This window comes from Gadus chalcogrammus, chromosome 16 (assembly GCF_026213295.1).
Source record: "Gadus chalcogrammus isolate NIFS_2021 chromosome 16, NIFS_Gcha_1.0, whole genome shotgun sequence".
In the NCBI taxonomy this organism is placed as follows: Eukaryota; Metazoa; Chordata; class Actinopteri; order Gadiformes; family Gadidae; genus Gadus; species Gadus chalcogrammus.
In genome coordinates, this window is record NC_079427.1 from 10,100,976 (window position 1) to 10,119,986 (window position 19,011).

The 19,011-nt window shown below is 42.6% G+C and overlaps 1 protein-coding gene across 1 annotated transcript; it reads left to right on the forward strand.

Moving 5' to 3' along the window:
- Positions 1 to 17,961: 17,961 nt before the first annotated feature.
- LOC130405381 (cyclin-dependent kinase-like 3) lies at positions 17,962 to 19,011 on the forward strand. The gene has a single exon (XM_056610443.1). The coding sequence runs from the start codon at positions 17,962 to 17,964 to the stop codon at positions 19,009 to 19,011; it is 1,050 nt and encodes a 349-aa protein (XP_056466418.1).

The window sequence follows — 19,011 nt, forward strand, 5'->3', positions numbered from 1 at the left end:
GACTGAGATAGGGTAGGTTAACAGGATCCCCCCCCCCCCATGGACCGGCCCTCTCATGGACTCTAGACCCATGTCTTCACGGTCGTCTGCTCATCCCTTAAATTAATTCATCTGCACATCTCTGTCCCTCTAACACCACGTTAACCCTCGACCGCAAGAGGCATCCTGATGGAAAAAATGTTCCTCGTTGCCTCACAGTGAAACAAGGCGACCTTTCCGCCACACCACACACAATCACACACACACATAATCACACAAACACACACGCATTCACACACTCATACGCATACACACGCACGAGCAAGCAAACACAAACTCTCACACACACACACACACACACACACACACACACACACACACACACACACACACACACACACACACACACACACACACACACACACACACACACACACACACACACACACACACACACAAACACACACACACACACACACACTCAAACACAAGTATGGGCGCAAGTGTCACACAAACATATGAGCACATGCTCCCACACACACAAATAAACACACATGCACACACACACACACACATGCACACACATTATGCATGCTCGCACACATACACACAAGTGCCCAGAGCACCTGCAGGCGTGGCCGCTATACACGCAGAAAAACATATGGGTTCACGTACAGACACACACACACACACACACACACACACACACACACACACACACACACACACACACACACACACACACACACACACACACACACACACACACACACACAGGAACGTATGCTTGCACAAAAACACACGCACACACACACACAAACATTTCAAACAAGTCAAATAAACATACACCTATAATTACAATCATCCATGGTTTATGGTGAACCAGATCCTACGGGTTGTTCCCCAGAGTCAGCGGCCTACAGAATGCCGGCATCAGGGGGGGTCTGAGTCACGCTACACCGGCTGCTCTCTGAGGACAGGCGGCCTGTAATTGGGGGACATTAACCGATGCCCACACCCGTCACGCAAGGCCGCTTGGTAGATTGAGACATGGTGACTGCACAGTCCCACAGCCTCTATCAGTGTCCCCTACCTGCTTGACTTCCTCACCCTTCCCCCCCCCCCCCCCCAGAGGCCCAGCCCTCCCGGACACACCCCACTCCCCTGCTGACCCAGCGGGCGTGTCCTCTGAGCCCGCCTGGGTCTTTAAAAAGACCTTGAGAAGAGGACAAGGGGCCAACAAAGGGCACCAAAGCAATCAAATAAAACTTTGGTTTTTATAACGCCTATAAACGTCTGTGAGGAGCCAACCCTAGCCCTGTTCCGTACCCTTTCTGACTTCACCTCCGTTGAGTAAATAAGGGGGGAAATAAAAAACGGTGACACATCTTGCCCGCGATGGTTCAAGACATCCTCAGATCAAGCTCAGTCGTAAATCTGGGGAAAACGTTGGACGACAGTTGGACGACAGTGGGAGAGGTGGCCGGAGGAATGTTGTTTATTTAACCTTTATTCAACCAGGAAAAGTCCCATTGAGCTACAGTAACTCTTCTCCCTGGGACTCCTGGCCAAGACTTGTTGTGCAAGCAGGGGAGAGAGAGTCGGAGCACAGAGAGAGGGATCACAGCAGCTCCCTGCCACTACAGGGCAGGCCGGGGAAGCAGCAGCGACACAGCCCCCCTCATAAAGACGTGCTGCTTTATGGGCCTCTTGCCCAACATCACATGCCTTCACTGCTGGGATATGAGCTCAGATAAGGCGAGGCAGTTCTGAGACAAGTGCCTCTCTCTCTCTCTCTCTCTCTCTCTCTCTCTCTCTCTCTCTCTCTCTCTCTCTCTCTCCCTTTCTTTCTCGCTCCCTCTCCACTACTCTCTCTCTCCCTGTCTACACCGTTCCCTTTCTTCGTCTCTCCCCCTCTGTCCTTTACCCTCCTCCACACTCTCCCTCTCCACATCTCCTCCTTTCTATTTTTCTCTTACCTATCACTCTCTTTAACCCTCTCCATCTTATTTTTTTATTTCTTCTCTATTCTTCTCCCTCCCTATCTTACTCTTCTATTCTTCTCCCCCCTCTCTTTAACTCTTCTCTCCTCCTCCCTCCCTCAATCTAACTATTATTTTATTCTCCCTCCTTCTCTCTAACACCTCTCTTCTCCTCCCTCCCTCTAACTATTATTTTATTCTCCCTCCTTCTCTCTAACTCTTTTCTCCTTCTCCCTCCCTCTCTCTAACTCCTCTCTCCTTCTCCCTTCAATTCTCCAACTCTTCTCTCGTTCTCCCTCCCTCTGTCTAACTCTTCTCTCCTTCTCCCTCGCTCTCTCCAAATCCTCTTTCCTTCTCCCTCCCTCTCTGAAACTTCTCTTTCCTGCTCCCCCTCTCTCTAACTCTTCTCTCCATCTGCCTCCCTCAATGTAACTATTATTCTAATCTCCCTCCTTCTCTTTAACTCTTCTCTCTTTCTCCCTCCCTCCCTTTCTCTATCTCATCTCTCCTTCTCCCTCAAACTCTTCTCTCCTTCTCCCTCCCTCTCTAACTCTTCTCCCCTTCTCCCTCCCTCTCTCTACCTCTTCTCTCCTTCTCAATCCCTCTCTCTAACTCCTCTCCCCTTCTCCCTCCCTCTCTCTAACTCTTCTCTCCTTCTCCCTCCCTCTCTCTAAGTCTTCTCTCCTTCTCCCTCGCTCTCTCTAACTCCTCTTTCCTTCTCCCTCCCTCTCTTTAACTCCTCCCTTCTTCTCCTTACCTCTTTCTCTGTCTGTTTCCACTTTCTTTACAGTGCCATGATAGACACACAAAGAAAAAACGATTGGGTATCTTCTTTTTGACATTGCTGCAGGGGACATTGTTGAAGGCCGCCAAGCTAAGGAAACCCATCCTGGAACCAGGTCAAGGAAGTGTGATTCCCAGGAACCCTTCTGAGAAGTATTGTGTGAGGTGGCCCCGGCACACCTCAAACCACCACAGTCGCTTCAGGAGAAATCAAAGCAGGGCTGCAACCACTGAGATGCTCGCATTACATGCAGCTTTTATAAATCATGCGTTTACGATAAGCTAATTACCTTATCCCTGACAGCAGCTCATGGCGATGGCAGTAAAAGGGGCGGGGCTAGGGGATGATGGTCAATAAAGGGATTGGCTCTGATAAGATGGTATGTGGGAGGGAAACAGCGACCTGGTGGCTTTGGGTCAACAGAAACCCAGAAACCAATGATCCTCCTTTTGACAAATCATGCTCACTTCGACACACTTTGCTTTGTGCTACCTGAGTGAACACCTGTAATTTGTTAAGTCAAGATTAGTCCAGGCCCAGGTCTGGAGGTGTTCTGGTGGGCGGGTGGGGGCATGTATGTGTCGGCAGGAGCGTCTTGATAAAGGTCATAAATATATTGCGGTGGCATGAAAGGCGGGGATTTCAACCTTTAACCTACAGCTCATTTAGTCATGCAAGACGTTTACTTGGATCTTGAATTACATTATACGCACATGTGATGAATTTAGTAGGAACTCTCAAAGTCCTTCTGCCCTCACGGGCACCGCTCTTAATGATTGTTAAAGGGGCAGGTTAGTGTAGCGGGTGACCAGGGTCGTCCACACCGAGCTGAAAGGTACTGAGTTCGATCTCCAAGGTCAACAGCTGCAGGCCTCCAGGAGAAAAAAGCTTAACCCTACCAGCTCCTTGATTACATGTGTCTGCCTGTAAGTCACTTTGGTTAAAGGCGTCTCCTAAATGACAAAATAGTACTTAAATCGCCTTTTGAAGGACACGATACGATCAACTGATGTACTGTGGACTTTATTATATTTCCTGGTCAACAATCCCAATGAGATCGGCCTCCACTTTGGTGCATACCAATTCAAATGTCTCTAAATGAATGAGCCTAATGGGCCATATGACTATACCTCACCTGGGCGAAACTGCCTGACGGCCCAAGACTTCCTTCATTGCAATGCAAAGGCTGCGGGTCCATTTGAGGGAAACCATTAGAACAAACTGCTGCTGGGGGCAGCAAAGCGGACCGGGAAGGACCGTTTATAACCCAGATCACCTCTGAAGGCCTGTGCAAGGACAAACTACGCAGAGGATCTGAAGTACAACGGCATTGCTGAATTTACTATTAAGTTGATGTCTAATACATAATACATTGAGAACTTTCCATAACTATACAACTATATATATATATATATATATATATATATATATATATATATATATATATTTAAGCAATAGATCACGCCAGGCTGTGGTATGTGCTCATTATACCACTGTTAAGGGGCGTTGTCCGGCCCCGACGCGCAGCGGAGGGCCGGCGACCCCCTTCACAGTGGTATAATGAGCACATGCCACTGACTGAAGTGATCTATTGCTTTTATACAACGGTTACTGTTATGGCGAAACGAAAGTCATAGACACACTACATTTAAAAAGAAACCAAGAAAGTCAAAATAGCCGTTTTTATTAAAGAATACAAAAAAGTAGTCCCTCCTGGCTGCCGCTATGCATCGACGGTCGCTATGCAACACGCTAGCGTCCCTCCGAGAGAAGGCACCGATAGAGCGGTTCGCCGGCAATTTATTTATTTACGCCGATTTTAAGGCTTCAGTGAACAGTGAACTGTGCTATTGCTTTTATACAACTGTTAAAATTATGGCAAAATGGCTCCACACACACACTAGTAAAAATACTAGTAAATATATTTCCCCGCTGGTGAATCCCCTCCTCCATGGTCAAGTTAAATCTCCGTGTGATAGTTTCTTACGATACTTTGTAACGGTTTCCTCTTCAAGGCGCGGAGTGATACTTTCACAAAATGATCGGGCGTCATAAGATAAGATAAGATAAGATAAGATAAGATAAGATAAGATAGTCCTTTATTAATCCCCCTTGGGAGAAATTCACAGGTGACCAGCAGTACAGTGGGAAAAGAGAAGCAATAGCAGTTGTGTATACGCTAATTATACAACAGTTGGGAACCAATCAGATCGCTGGATTTAGGTCCCCCATTGTATAAATATATATATAAAACGATATATACAGTATATAACTGTATAACTATATTCAGATTCAGATTCAACTTTATTGTCATTGCACAAGTAAGGACAACCAGTACCACCACTTTTCCTTATATCAGTGCTTAAATAAAAAATACATAAGACACAGAATGCAGTGGATCATCATATAAGTCCATTGTTAAAGTGCATAGAGTTCTGAGGAATCAGACAGTCCAAAGTCCATATAAAGAATGCAGTATGATCATATATATAATGCCTGTATATCAGAACCGTAGAGGCCTATTCATTAAATGAACCTTTCTTAACACATGGTATTTAGAGGAATCCCATAGGTTTTCAAAGCATGATTATTGGATGGTCATAGTTATAGACTGGGTGTCAAAGGAAAGCTAAGCCAAGCTGTCTTTATAAAATGTAATAGTTGTACAGAAGCGAACTTTATAATATAATAAAATAATTAATCAATAATTATAATATGTTATATTATTATAATTATTAGTATATTTATATTGTTGCCTGGCCATGGTTAAGATTAGTAAATGACGATAGAATGTTATTGGTCTTGAAATTTATTTTATTTAATCGAATTGATTTTAATGCAGGTTAGGTTTTATTCAATAATGCAGTGTAGTATTCAGTCATTGTTAATCAAGACTCTGGTCTATTTTACTATATTATTTGATCCATAAATCTTTACAAAACGAATATGAATAAACATGACCTCTGAATAACATCCATCTGTGATCTTACTGACTATCCATCCTTAAAACGGAGGCTAAGTCAATGTTGACTTTATTATCCACAACTTTTGTTTGCGACACGAATAAACACTGAATTGATTCCAAACATTCACGTACAGAAACGCTAAACTTTAAATGAATGCTAGGATCCATAACGCATCCATTTTTATGAATAAAATCCAGTCATTCAGCGCGTATTCAACCGGCTATTATAGGTGTAGGGGAGCCTCAAGTGGTCAGAAAGTTAAACTGCAGATGTTTTTTTTTTTTAATATTCCAATGCATACGACGCAAGGTGAACCACAAAAAGTATTTTAGAAAAGGAATTCCGCTCCACAGGCGTGCATCTACACAATCTTTAGTTCATAAAACAGGTCATTCTAACCTACCAAAGAAAGGTTCGTCGCTGATTTTCCAGTCGATTCTCCTAGCGTCTATGTTTTATGCAGAACTAGTTTCTTCAGAGCGTAATATGTTTTTGGTCGCGAGTGGTACCACGGTTCGACACGTGATCTTGCTAAACCAATAAGCTAGCTGCTTTTTGTCAACAGAATTGCAACATGGCGGCCCCCGCGGTTAGATGTATGTTTGTTTTACGTCAGGTTTTTCATATGACTTTAAGACCTCATTAAGTCTGAGGTATTCGCTTTGTATAGGTGGTATTTGTGAGGTTTTTTTTTACTATCTGTGACACAATGACTGTTAACAAGCACTATGCCGTGTTCAGTTGGCTGATGCAGTCTGCCGTTCTAGCAATACAGGTCCTATTTTGCGTTTACCTTGAGCGTTTCTCAATATGCCATTGAGCGGAATTAATCTTAAACCACCTTCCTGAGGCCTGAGCTGAGGTGGGAGCCACTGAACGGAGAGAGACCCCCTTACCGGGTGCCTTGAAAGGGCGACGTTTCAACTGTTAGTTGAAACGCACGTTGGATCGCTGAGACAAATTCCTATAATGTTCACATTAATGGCGATAAATGGTAACATTAAATAGCTGTGTCCAAGAAGAACAACGAGGCAAATATTCCATAAGGTGAACTTTTTATGTTAAGTTATTTCGATAAATAAAAGGCAGTAATTGTAGCAGTAATTGTACCAATGACCATTCGTTCATTAATTCATTCACAAATGGAAACAACACTGATCAACCATAAAAACCTTATAAAAAAAAGAAAGAAATATGAAATAAAAAACATTACAAAACAATAAGGAATTACAGAATAATGCATGAGGCAATAAGACACTTCTAGTCCTCACTGTCGGTGTCCGGACAGTTGTCATCTTCCTTTTCCTCTGTGTCTTTTGTGTTTGCACAATTGGTACAATGACACAAGTCAGTGCAACACAGTCCTGCAGAGAAACAGGAACATCTGCCTTTCTCACAGGCACTCTCCTTGCAGCTGCAGTATCACATGCAAAACACTGTCAGCGGCTGGATTTCTTTTCATCCAGGTGACGTGCAAGTTCCCATCCTCTATTTGCCAACCATTTCCAGCAGGTGATGGAGCACTGATATTCCTTTTGAGAAAGGTCCTAATTATTGGCCACTTATGGCCTACAATGCAGGGCCGGCGATTGGCATAGGCGACCTAGGCGATCGCTTAGGGCGACAAATGTGTTGGGGGCGCCCTCTCGTGGCGCCATTAATTCATTTAATTTAATTTAATTTAATTTAATTTAATTTAATTTAATTTAATTTAATTAAATAAGCAAATAAAACATGTTTATCAAACATGATCAGGGGCAAATTGAAACCATTACTGAAGCTCGCAGGGAAATGCAGCAATTGTGCACGTCCCAGGGCAGTGCGGGGGAAAAATTGTGTGCCGCCATAAGCCTTCGACGGTAACTGCACCATCATGTAAAAATAGGTCCCTATACCCAACATATCATCGCATTTCTAGATGCACTTCATGATGCAGCTGTATCAGAGCAGCCCATGTTTGTTGTTTTTCTGGTCCGGAACTGGTTCACCATCCATTATCAATTTGAAGTCGTATATACCTGCCCCTTACTTGCCATTTCTAAACCCCTATAGATGATTATTTTTTTAATCACACCCGCATGCCTCTTCTGCAGGCAATGGAACAGGCCTGTGGAGACATTGAGGTAAGGTCAATCCATAGATGGATTCGGCACACAAGCCGAGGATCCATAGGATCCACCACGCACAATAGCTGTGTTTTCTCTGTTTACAGTAGGCCTACATTAGTGTATTTTTGTTTTATTTTTTGCTCAAACTGAATTTATTGCACTGTAAAGTACCGTACTGCAATGCACAGTATTGAGTGGGCCTATTTCATTTTTTGGTTGTTGCGAAAACGTGCCTTCTGTTGAACTTAATAAAAACAGTGAATATGACAGACATAACAGCTTGTTTGTTGAGTTTTGACACAAAAAGCCAAGTTTTGCAAAACGTATTCAAGCAACGTATTAACCTGAGATGGAGCGTTGACTCCTCGTCTCTGGCGTGCTGAAGAATAAGCAAAGCGATAGATTATCTTTAGCCTTTATGGCGTAGGCCTATTTATTCTCCAGAACACATGACAACATTCCAGTCAGTTCAACGACAATGTACAACGTGACAGTTTTACCTGAGCGTTACTTCACTAGAACGTACTAGTGACATAATGACGTTGTCCCTTCAGAGTAAAGGCGCAATCGTATTACACACACCCCCACTCGCACTTAACTCACTTGGTTACCTAAAAAAACAGAATAACAACACGGTTTTCCTCTTTGGCTAAACCCACAATTATACTCTGCACTGTTAAGTGCCAATCATATCCTGAAGAAACTTATTTTGCTTTAGCTTAGTGGCTGGCTTTGTCAACACATTGGCAATCATTTGCTCAGTAGGACAGTAAGCTATTCCAAAGTTACCCTTCCATTATTTACAGTTTCCCTGATGAAGTGGTACTTAGGCTTGACTACCTGTATGATATTCCAAACGAGCAGGCTGCTGTTTCCAAAATTTCTCGGGCCCGAGTTCTTCTCGAAGAATCTCCTCCTCCTCCTCATCATCATCATCATCATCATCATCATCATCATCATCATCATCATCATCATCATCATCATCATCATCATCATCATCATCATCATCGAATTAAAACAAAAGAGACATAAAACAAAAGCAGATCATTGAATGATTTAATCCACAATAATAAATAAGAAACCTCCTGGCCTATGACATGAAAGATCAACGGGAAAGTTTACAACCACAATGGAGGAGGAAGTCCTCCCTACTCCTCCTGCTCCTCCTCCTCCTGCTCCTGCTCCTGGTCGGCGGAGCCGCAGCAGGAGAGGAGGCCCCCGGGCGTGGGCGCCTCCTCCGCCCTGGAGACTCTGGCCCGGGAGCTGAGCGAGTGCCTCCCCAAGGCACGCGCCACCCCCCTCCCCGGGGCCCTCCAGGACGCGGGGCGTCAGGTCAATTGACCGGTTATACCAACACGTTACAGTAGGGGATTCATGCAAGGATACAATACATCAAACGATTTTTTTTTTTTTTTTTTTCTTCAAGTGATGTATTGAACCTACCCTCCCAGGCACACAATATGAACATATATTTTTTTTTCTTCAAGAGATATATTGAGCCTACCCACCAGGTTTAATATATCTATGGATTCTTTTTTTTCAAGCGATATATTGAACCTACCCCCCCCAGGTTCAATATATCAATAGATTTTTTTTTTTTTTCAAGCGATATATTGAACCTACCCCCCCAGGTTCAATATATCAATAGATTTTTTTTTTCTCCAATTGATATATTGAACCTACACCCCCAGGTTCAATATATCAATAGATTTTTTTTTTTTACAAGCGATATATTGAACCTACCCCCCCAGGTTCAATATATCGATGGGGTATATCGATTTATTTTTTCATATCAATAGATTTTTTTTTTTTTCAAGCAATATATTGAACCTACCCCCCCAGGTTCAATATATCGATGGGGTATATCGATTTCTTTTTTCATATCGATAGATTATTTGTTTTCTCCAATTGATATATTGAACCTACCCCCCCAGGTTCAATATATATTGATGATCTTGGTGTTATGAGGCCTTTCAAAGTGTCTAATATTGTGATATCTATATCGATAGATATAGATATGTACTGACCGCGTTTAGGTTTCTATCATTCTTAACATGTAATGATGTGTTCTTTTATAGTCTTCGCCAAAGAACATTACTGAAAGCCTGTATCGATATTACTGGTAAGAATAAATATTTATTGGGTCTCTCATATTCAATTAAATGGTCTCAATAATGTTCAGGCGGTGAACGATTACGTTTAGTGCTTATTATCCAACCCCCTTCATGGATGTGTATTTGAAGGCCTTCAACCTCAACCTATTAACAGGGTTGAATAAAACAAGTCTTGAATCATTATCGTGGAAGACCAGGAGGGAATATCAAGGATTAGCAAAGAAGAAGCAAGAATCTGGATTTGTAATGCTCAAGGTGTTGACCAGCTATCGGCTAGCGTCAGGTCAATTGACCGGTTATACCAACACGTTACAGTAGGGGATTCATGCAAGGATACAATACATCAAACGATTTTTTTTTATTATTTTTTCTTCAAGTGATGTATTGAACCTACCCTCCCAGGCACACAATATGAACATATATTTTTTTTCTTCAAGAGATATATTGAGCCTACCCACCAGGTTTAATATATCTATGGATTCTTTTTTTTCAAACGATATATTGAACCTTTCCCCCCAGGTTCAATATATCAATAGATTTTTTTTTTTTTTCAAGCGATATATTGAACCTACCCCCCCCAGGTTCAATATATTGAACCTACCCCCCCCCAGGTTCAATATATCAATAGAATTTTTTTTTTTTCAAGCGATATATTGAACCTACCCCCCCCAGGTTCAATATATTGAGCCTACCCACCAGGTTCAATATATCGATAGATTTTTTTTTTTCAAGCAATATATTGAACCTACCCCCCCAGGTTCAATATATCAATAAATCTTTTTTTTTTTTCAAGCGATATATTGAACCTACCCCCCCAGGTTCAATATATCAATAGATTTTTATTTTTTTTCCAAGCAATATATTGAACCTACTCCCCCAGGTTCAATATATCGATGGGGTATATCGATTTATTTTTTCATGTCGATAGATTATTTGTTTTCTCCAATTGATATATTGAACCTACCCCCCCAGGTTCAATATATCGATGGGGTATATCGATTTCTTTTTTCATATCGATAGATTATTTGTTTTCTCCAATTGATATATTGAACCTACCCCCCCAGGTTCAATATATCGATGGGGTAATATTACCGGTAACCATAGCAACGCCGGTAAACAAACCCTGCGGAGCCCAATCCCTACGTGAGCTCCCCGCGCTACGGCCATCCGGAGGCACACAGAGCTTTTGGCCGTGATATTATGATATATAAAATTATATTATCCTATTATATAGAACGTTATAAGACGCCGAGAATTGGCGCGCTGCCAGCCGCTGTCACCGAGTGTGAGAGGAGAGTTGACGGAGAAGATGGCGGTTGACCTATAGTTTAAAAGTTAATACCGTTTATACCGGTAATACCGGTGTTGACACGAGCGTATTACTCGGTGTGAAAATGTCCACACCGCGGCAACCCTAGGTATATCGATTTCTTTTTTCATATCGATAGATTATTTGTTTTCTCCAATTGATATATTGAACCTACCCCCCCAGGTTCAATATATCGATGGGGTATATCGATTTCTTTTTTCATATCGATAGATTATTTGTTTTCTCCAATTGATATATTGAACCTACCCCCCCAGGTTCAATATATCGATGGGGTATATCGATTTCTTTTTTCATATCGATAGATTATTTGTTTTCTCCAATTGCTATATTGTACCTACCCTCCCACTCCACGCATATCGCTGATCGAAAACGTTCATCCAACTAACGAACTAAAAGTCTTTAACATTCACTGAACAAAGATTATGATAATAAAGTACACATTTCTCGCTGGAAATGTTATGAAAACACTTATTCATGCCCAAACTATCCTAAAGAATGACATTATCCACTGCGAGTCAGTGTGAGCCATTTTTATAAGGCAGACCGAGGCTTGACTACCTGTATGATATTCCAAACGAGCATGATATTCCAAAAAAATCGTTGGTTTTTTTTTTTTTTTACTTTCTCTGTAACCGAGAAAGTAACCGAGAAAGTTAAAGGGAAAGTTACCGAAAAAGGTTTCTTACCGAACTACCCTTCTTCGGTAAATTCTTCGGTTACCCGAAGATTAACCACATATAAGGAACCCACTTGTGGGTTCAGTGAGAGAACGCAGATTTACGCAAAAGGTGACCTCACCGAAAGTAGGCTTAATAGATTTTTATTATTCAAAACTGTTTTTTTTATAAATATATTTGTCAAATTATTTGTACTTTACTTATCATTATTATTAAGTTAAAAAATATATTTATTTTTATAGAAATTACAAATGAATCAACTTATAAATTTTAAACTTTCATTAAATAGAGGGGTAAAACCGAAGATCTGTTTTCCCGGGATTATAGAATGTGACAGTTTGACGACTGTCCCTGTCTGTTTAACTGCCTATCAATAGCGCGCATTAATGGATAGTGTATGAACAGCAAACTTTCAAGCATACAGTATTTTCAAGGTCTTTATTGAAGCAGCAAACACTCACTAACAATCTTTCCCTCTCACCATGTCTCTGTTCTGCAGTGCAGACTAAAAGAGTCAGGGTGGGGCTGAGGGCTTTAAATATGGTGTCAGGAAACACCTGATGCCACTGATGGGCCATGGTGGGAGGGGCCATGGGGTATAAAATGGGTGAGCTGCTGTCCTTCTGACAGTCTGCTGTTGCCAGAAATGGATGTCTGTGTTGAGAAGGGTGCTCAGCTCTCCACGAGATGCTAAATATCTACTGAGATAATTGGGTGTTGGCCTCCTCTGCATGTTTTGCACTATTCTGACACTTTAGGGGAATAAATGTTGTTAAAAACCGATTTGCCACTGTGTGCCTCATGCCATCCTTTGGGTTTGAAAGTCCGGTTTATTAAGGTTACAATACCGAGGAAGTTAACGAGAAAGTAAAAAAAAAAAATCTAACGAGTAGCGGCCTGCTCGTTTGGAATATCTACAGGTAGTCAAGCTGGTCTGCCTTATACAAATGGCTGACTCTTTCGACTCGCAGAAAGTAACCGAGCAAGTTACAGAGAAAGTTACGGAAAAAGGTTTCTTACTGCACTACCCTTCTTCGGTAAATTCTTCGGTTACCCGAAGATTAACCACACATAAGGAAGCCACTTGTGGGTTCAGTGAGAGAACGCAGATTTACGCATATGGTGACCTGACCGAAAGAAGGCATAATAGTTTTCTTTTATTTAGACCTGTTTTTTTATAAATATATTCTGTACTTTACTTATTATTATTATTATTTAATATTTATTTAATATATATTTTAAATAAATATTTTTATTTTTATGCAAATTACAAATTAATCAACTTATACTTTTTAAACTTTAATTAAATAGAGGAGTAAAACCGAAGATCTGATTAACCGGGATTATAGACCATATAATAGGTTTTTGATAAAGCAAATATCATAAAGTCCAATTTTCTGATCTAATATACCTTCCCTGTCCAGATTTCTATAACTTCTTGGATATCGGATATGGAAAATTACGAAGTTTTGAAGGTTCTTGGCAGTGGTGGATTTGGAGAGGTACTAAAATGTAGAAGCCTTCATTCAGGGAACATCTTCGCCATAAAAAGTTTTTTTCCCACGGAAGACACGCACCTCATCTTACAGCGGGAACTCGCTGTAAGATGACGACAATGTCATCAAATTGCTGACGGCGTTCCTCCACAGGGGGCTCATGCATGCCGTCTTTGAGCTCCTCGACCACAACATTGTTAACGAGGTAGAGATGAAAGGCTGCGGTCTGGAGAGTCCGACGATCAAGGAATACAGTTTCCAGATCCTCAGCGCAGTGGACTTCATCCACAGCCACAATATAATGCATCGAGACATCAAGCCAGATAACCTGCTGGTCTCGCACTCGGGAGTCCTCAAGTTGGCCGACTTTGGCTCCAGCCGCGCGTCCAACCATGCGTCCAACCATGTGTTTAACCATACGTCCAACCATGCTGCCGCACCGCTCACACGGGATGCTGGCACGTTGTGGTGCCGTGCACCAGAGATGCTGTTGATGGACCCTGACTACAACATGCCTGCTGATGTGTGGGCCGTTGGGTGCACCTTGGTGTTCATGGCCACGGGAAACTACTTCCTGAGTGGCGAAATAACACCGAAACAAATCAAGATGATTATAACCAAAGTGGGACCTCTGACTACCATCCAGGGGCAGCAATATTACGCCCAAGAGTTTGGGGCCCTGCCCGTGGTGCTCCCCCCCACCGACCTGATGGAGAAGTACGGCCTCTCCGACCTCCTGCTGGCTCAGCTAGTGGAGATGTGTCTGCAGATGGACCCGGTGGACAGGTGGGGCTGCTCTGCGCTGCTGAGACACCCATACTTCACCCAAGATCATTTCCACGAGAGGTTTCCCAAGGAGCTGCAGAAGATGGTCGACCAGGATCAGTCTGTCGCCCTCATGGTGGAGCAAGAGTTGTTCCCACCAATTACAACATGGGAAAACATCCTGGAACACAATAACAGTCCCGCGGTGGAGAAAGAAGATGAGGAAAAGTGCTGCTGTCTCGAACATTTACGGGAACTTTGGAAGGACATAACAGAAGCACTCTGGAGAACCATCGACAAAGGCTGGGGCTTGTTGAGGTAAACATTTAGAGATAATGCACCGACACATCAAGGCCGAAGCTCCACTCTCTAGACATTCCTGCGACGACTCCTCCAGCGGTGTTTCCAATCTTCTTGATCTTGCATGCAGCTGGCTAGCTCGGCTGCGCTTTCTGCTGCTACATCTTTCCGTATGGGGGCCAGTGATTGTGGGAAGCCTAAAGCGTGTTCGGCCTTGCGATTGGACAATCGACATTCTTGGAGCGGGTGATACGAAGAAAAAAAAATGCAATGCATTGTGGTTGTAAACTGTCTGGTTGATCATTCACGTCATGGGCCAGGAGGTTTCTTATTTATCATTGTCGATTAAATCATTCAATGTCCTGCTTTTGTCTCATGTCATCTCACCCCCTGATGGCACTATTGCATTGTTTGGAATACTTCTCGGTTTTTTAGCAGCATATTCATGGCCATACAATCGGCATGGTCGTTATTCAAACCAGGCTTTTTAAAGTTTTTTAAGTTGCTGGGTTGCAAATATGTCAGTGTCCACTTTTATATATATTATTTATTTATTTATTAATTTATATTTATCACTCATGTAAATCATCAATGTCCTTGTTCAAACAATCTTTACTTCTGTATCAGAAATTGCGCATAGGCCTATGTGTTACTAATTAGAATGCCACTGTAGAACGTGATAACGTTACAAATTCCCGATAATGTAATAACCCCAATAATGTCATAAAAATCTGCATTTGAGTCCATTTAAAATGTAATAAAACATGATAATGTAATACCTTCCCGATAATGTAATTATCTCTGTAACAATAATGAATAAAGTGCTACATTATCCGAATAAGAATCAATTTTATTACATCTTATTGTACAGTACACAAGAGTACATTTCTTATTCTTAGGCTTGATTCCTCAACATTCACATGGCAGCAACATGTACCAGATAAATAAATAAAGATAAGAAACCATAAAAAAATCTTGGTGAACCAAGACTGTTCTGGTGGCCTTCCGTATCCATTCTCGGGTACTACGGTTGTAATAGACATCCAAATCCCCGCCGTGCTGGGCTGACACGCCAAGTGTGAGCTGTGAGTGTGACCGAGTCTGCACATAAGGAGAAGGGACGTCTCTCGGTTCCAACTGGCTTGCTGGGTGGTTAGAGAGGACGCGGCTGCTTCCGTAGCCACCGCCATAGCGCTGATCGAAAACGTTCACCTAACTAAGAAACTAAAAGTCTTTAACATTCACTGAACAAAGATTATGATAATAAAGTACACATTTCCAGCTAGAAATGTTATCAAAACACATATTCATGCCCAAACTATCCTAAAAAATGACATTATCCACGGCGAGTCGAAAGAGTGTCAGCCATTTATATAAGGCAGACCGAGGCTTGACTACCTGTATGATATTCCAATAGAGCAGGCTGCTGTTCGTTTGATTTTTTTTTTTTACTTTCTCGGTAACTTTCCTATATAGGCTAATAATTCATGAACTATAACCATCAAACGTATTGATTGAATACTGCACAAAAACATACTTTACTAGGCTATTAGGCTACTACACACAGCCTATTTACAAGAAAAATAATCGGGATATAGGACCCTAAAAAAAGGGCAGGCTGTAGGCCTACTACAATGGCACTTGTATAATTACATATAATCATGCTACAGGTAGCGCATCCTCTGGACATGAGCCCGCTCCTGACAGTGTGTCCATTTACGTGTCGGCTGACGCTTTTTCAGCACAGCTTCTCCACTGTCATTGTCAATGGACACAACACGCAGCAACCTCCGCAGCATATGTTGGACTCACTTCAGGGGAACTCCGCGAAAATGGACCGCCAACGAGTCATCATCCCAAACACACGTTCAGTTTGGCCCAGGAGCCCTCATTGTGCCCATGAATGCTTCTGGACCAAGCCTGCTCTGGTGGCCTTCCGTATCCATTCTCGGGTACTACGGTTGTAAGCGACATCCAAAGCCCCGCCGTGCTGGGCTGACACGCCAAGTGTGAGCTGTGAGTGTGACCGAGACTGCACATAAGGAGAAGGGACGCCTCTCGGTTACAACAGGCTTGCTGGGTGGTTAGAGCGGACGCGGCTGCTTCCGTAGCCACCACCATATCGCTGATCGAAAAAGTTAATCTAACTAACGAACTAAAAGTCGTTAACATTCACTGAACAAAGATTATGATAATAAAGTACGCATTTCTCGCTAGAAATGTTATCAAAACACATATTCATGCCCAAACTATCCTAAAAATGACATTATCCACTGCGAGTCGAAAGAGTGTCAGCCATTTTTATAAGGCAGACCGCGACTTGACTACCTGTCTGACAATCGAGCAGGCTGCTGTTAAGGACTGCAGTCCTTGTTCCCCCGGCGTGGTTGACCCAAGGCTTCATCCAGGCTTGGTACACCCAGAAGTGCACATCGTGCCAATGAGCGCTTCTGCTCATCGGCTCATCGTGTTGATGAGCGCTTCTGGGTGAACAGAGCTGCTCCAATGGTTGAAATGAACATCCAAACCGCGGTTCTAGGACTCGACTGTGATGGCAGTTTTGTTCTATTAACGCTATACCAATTTCCAAGCGTAGATATGCGTGAGAGGAGGCAGATGTGCGCCTATGGTTACCACAAGTAACACTTTATTTTGTTATTTTTTATTAAAGGCTATATTTTTTATATTAATATCTTAATTAATATTTTATATTAATATAAAAACAATTAATAAAAAAAAATATATATATATTTTTAAAAAGTTTCTTAAGTTACTAAATTTAGTCAATTTGATTTTTGGGATATTTTGCTTTGAAGAGTGTTAAACTTTCGGAGTATTACCGAAGAATCTGGTTACCCTGGATTGGGACCACCGTTCTAGGACCGGGCTCGGATGGCGGTTTTGTTCTATTAACGCTATACCAAGTTTAAAGTGTAGCTTGGAGCTCGCGTTTTGCTCAAATCCCTTCATGCACTTCTGACAACGGCCACTTGTAGGATAAGTGAGAGAACGCAGATTTACGCATATGGTGACCTCACCGAAAGAAGGCACAATAGATTTTTTTTTATTTAAACCTGTTTTTTTATAAATATATTTGTACTTTACTTATTATTATTATTATTATTATTTTATATTTATTTAATATATATTTAAAATAAATATATTTATTTTTATACAATTACAAATGAATCAACTTTTTAAACTTAAATTTTAACTTTCATTAAATAGAGGAGTAAAACCGAACATCTGTTTACCCGGGATTATAGACCATATATTGGTTTTTGCTAAAGCAAATAACATAAAGTTAGTTTTTCAGATTTTATAAACCTTCCCTGTCCAGATTTCTATAACTTTTTGGATATCGGATATGGAAAAGTACGAAGTTTTGGAGGATCTTGGCAGTGGTGGATTTGGAAAGGTACAAAAATGTAGAAGCCTTCATTCAGGGAACGTCTTCGCCATGAAAAGGTTTTTTCCCACGGAAGACACGCACCTCATCTTTCAGCGGGAACTCGCGCCTCTGTCGGAGTTGAAGCACGACAATGTCATCAAAGTGCTTACGGCGTTCCTCGACGGGGGGCTCATGCATGCCCTCTTTGAGCTCCTCGACCACAGCATTGTTGACGAGGTGGAGATGAAAGGCTGCGGTCTGGAGGGTCCGACGGTCAAGGAATACAGTTTCCAGATCCTCACCGCAGTGGACTTCATCCACAGCCACAATATAATGCATCGAGACATCAAGCCAGATAACCTGCTGGTCTCGCACTCGGGAGTCCTCAAGTTGGCCGACTTTGGCTCCAGCCGCACGTCCAACCATGTGTCCAACCATGCGTTTAACCATACGTCCAACCATGCTGCCGCACCGCTCACACGGGATGCTGGCACGTTGTGTTTCCGTGCACCAGAGATGCTGTTGATGGACCCTGACTACAACAAGCCTGCTGATGTGTGGGCCGTTGGGTGCACCTTGGTGTTCATGGCCGTGGGAAACTACTTCCTGAGAGGCGAAATAACCCCGAAACAAATCAAGATGATTATAACCAAAGTGGGACCTCTGACTGCCATCCAGGAGCAGCAATATTACGCCCAAGAGTTTGGGGCCCTGCCCGTGGTGCTCCCCCCCACCGACCTGATGGAGAAGTACGGCCTCTCCGACCTCCTGCTGGCTCAGCTAGTGGAGATGTGTCTGCAGATGGACCCGGTGGACAGGTGGGGCTGCTCTGCGCTGCTGAGACACCCATACTTCACCCAAGATCATTTCCACGAGAGGTTTCCCAAGGAGCTGCAGAAGATGGTCGACCAGGACCTGTCTGTCGCCCTCATGGTGGACCAAGAGTCGTTCCCACCAATTACAACATGGGAAAATATCCTGGAACACATTAACAGTCCCGCGGTGGAGAAAGAAGATGAGGAAAAGTGCTGCTGTCTCGAACATTTACGGGAACTTTGGAAGGACATAACAGAAGCACTCTGGAGAACCATCGACAAAGGCTGGGGCTTGTTGAGGTAA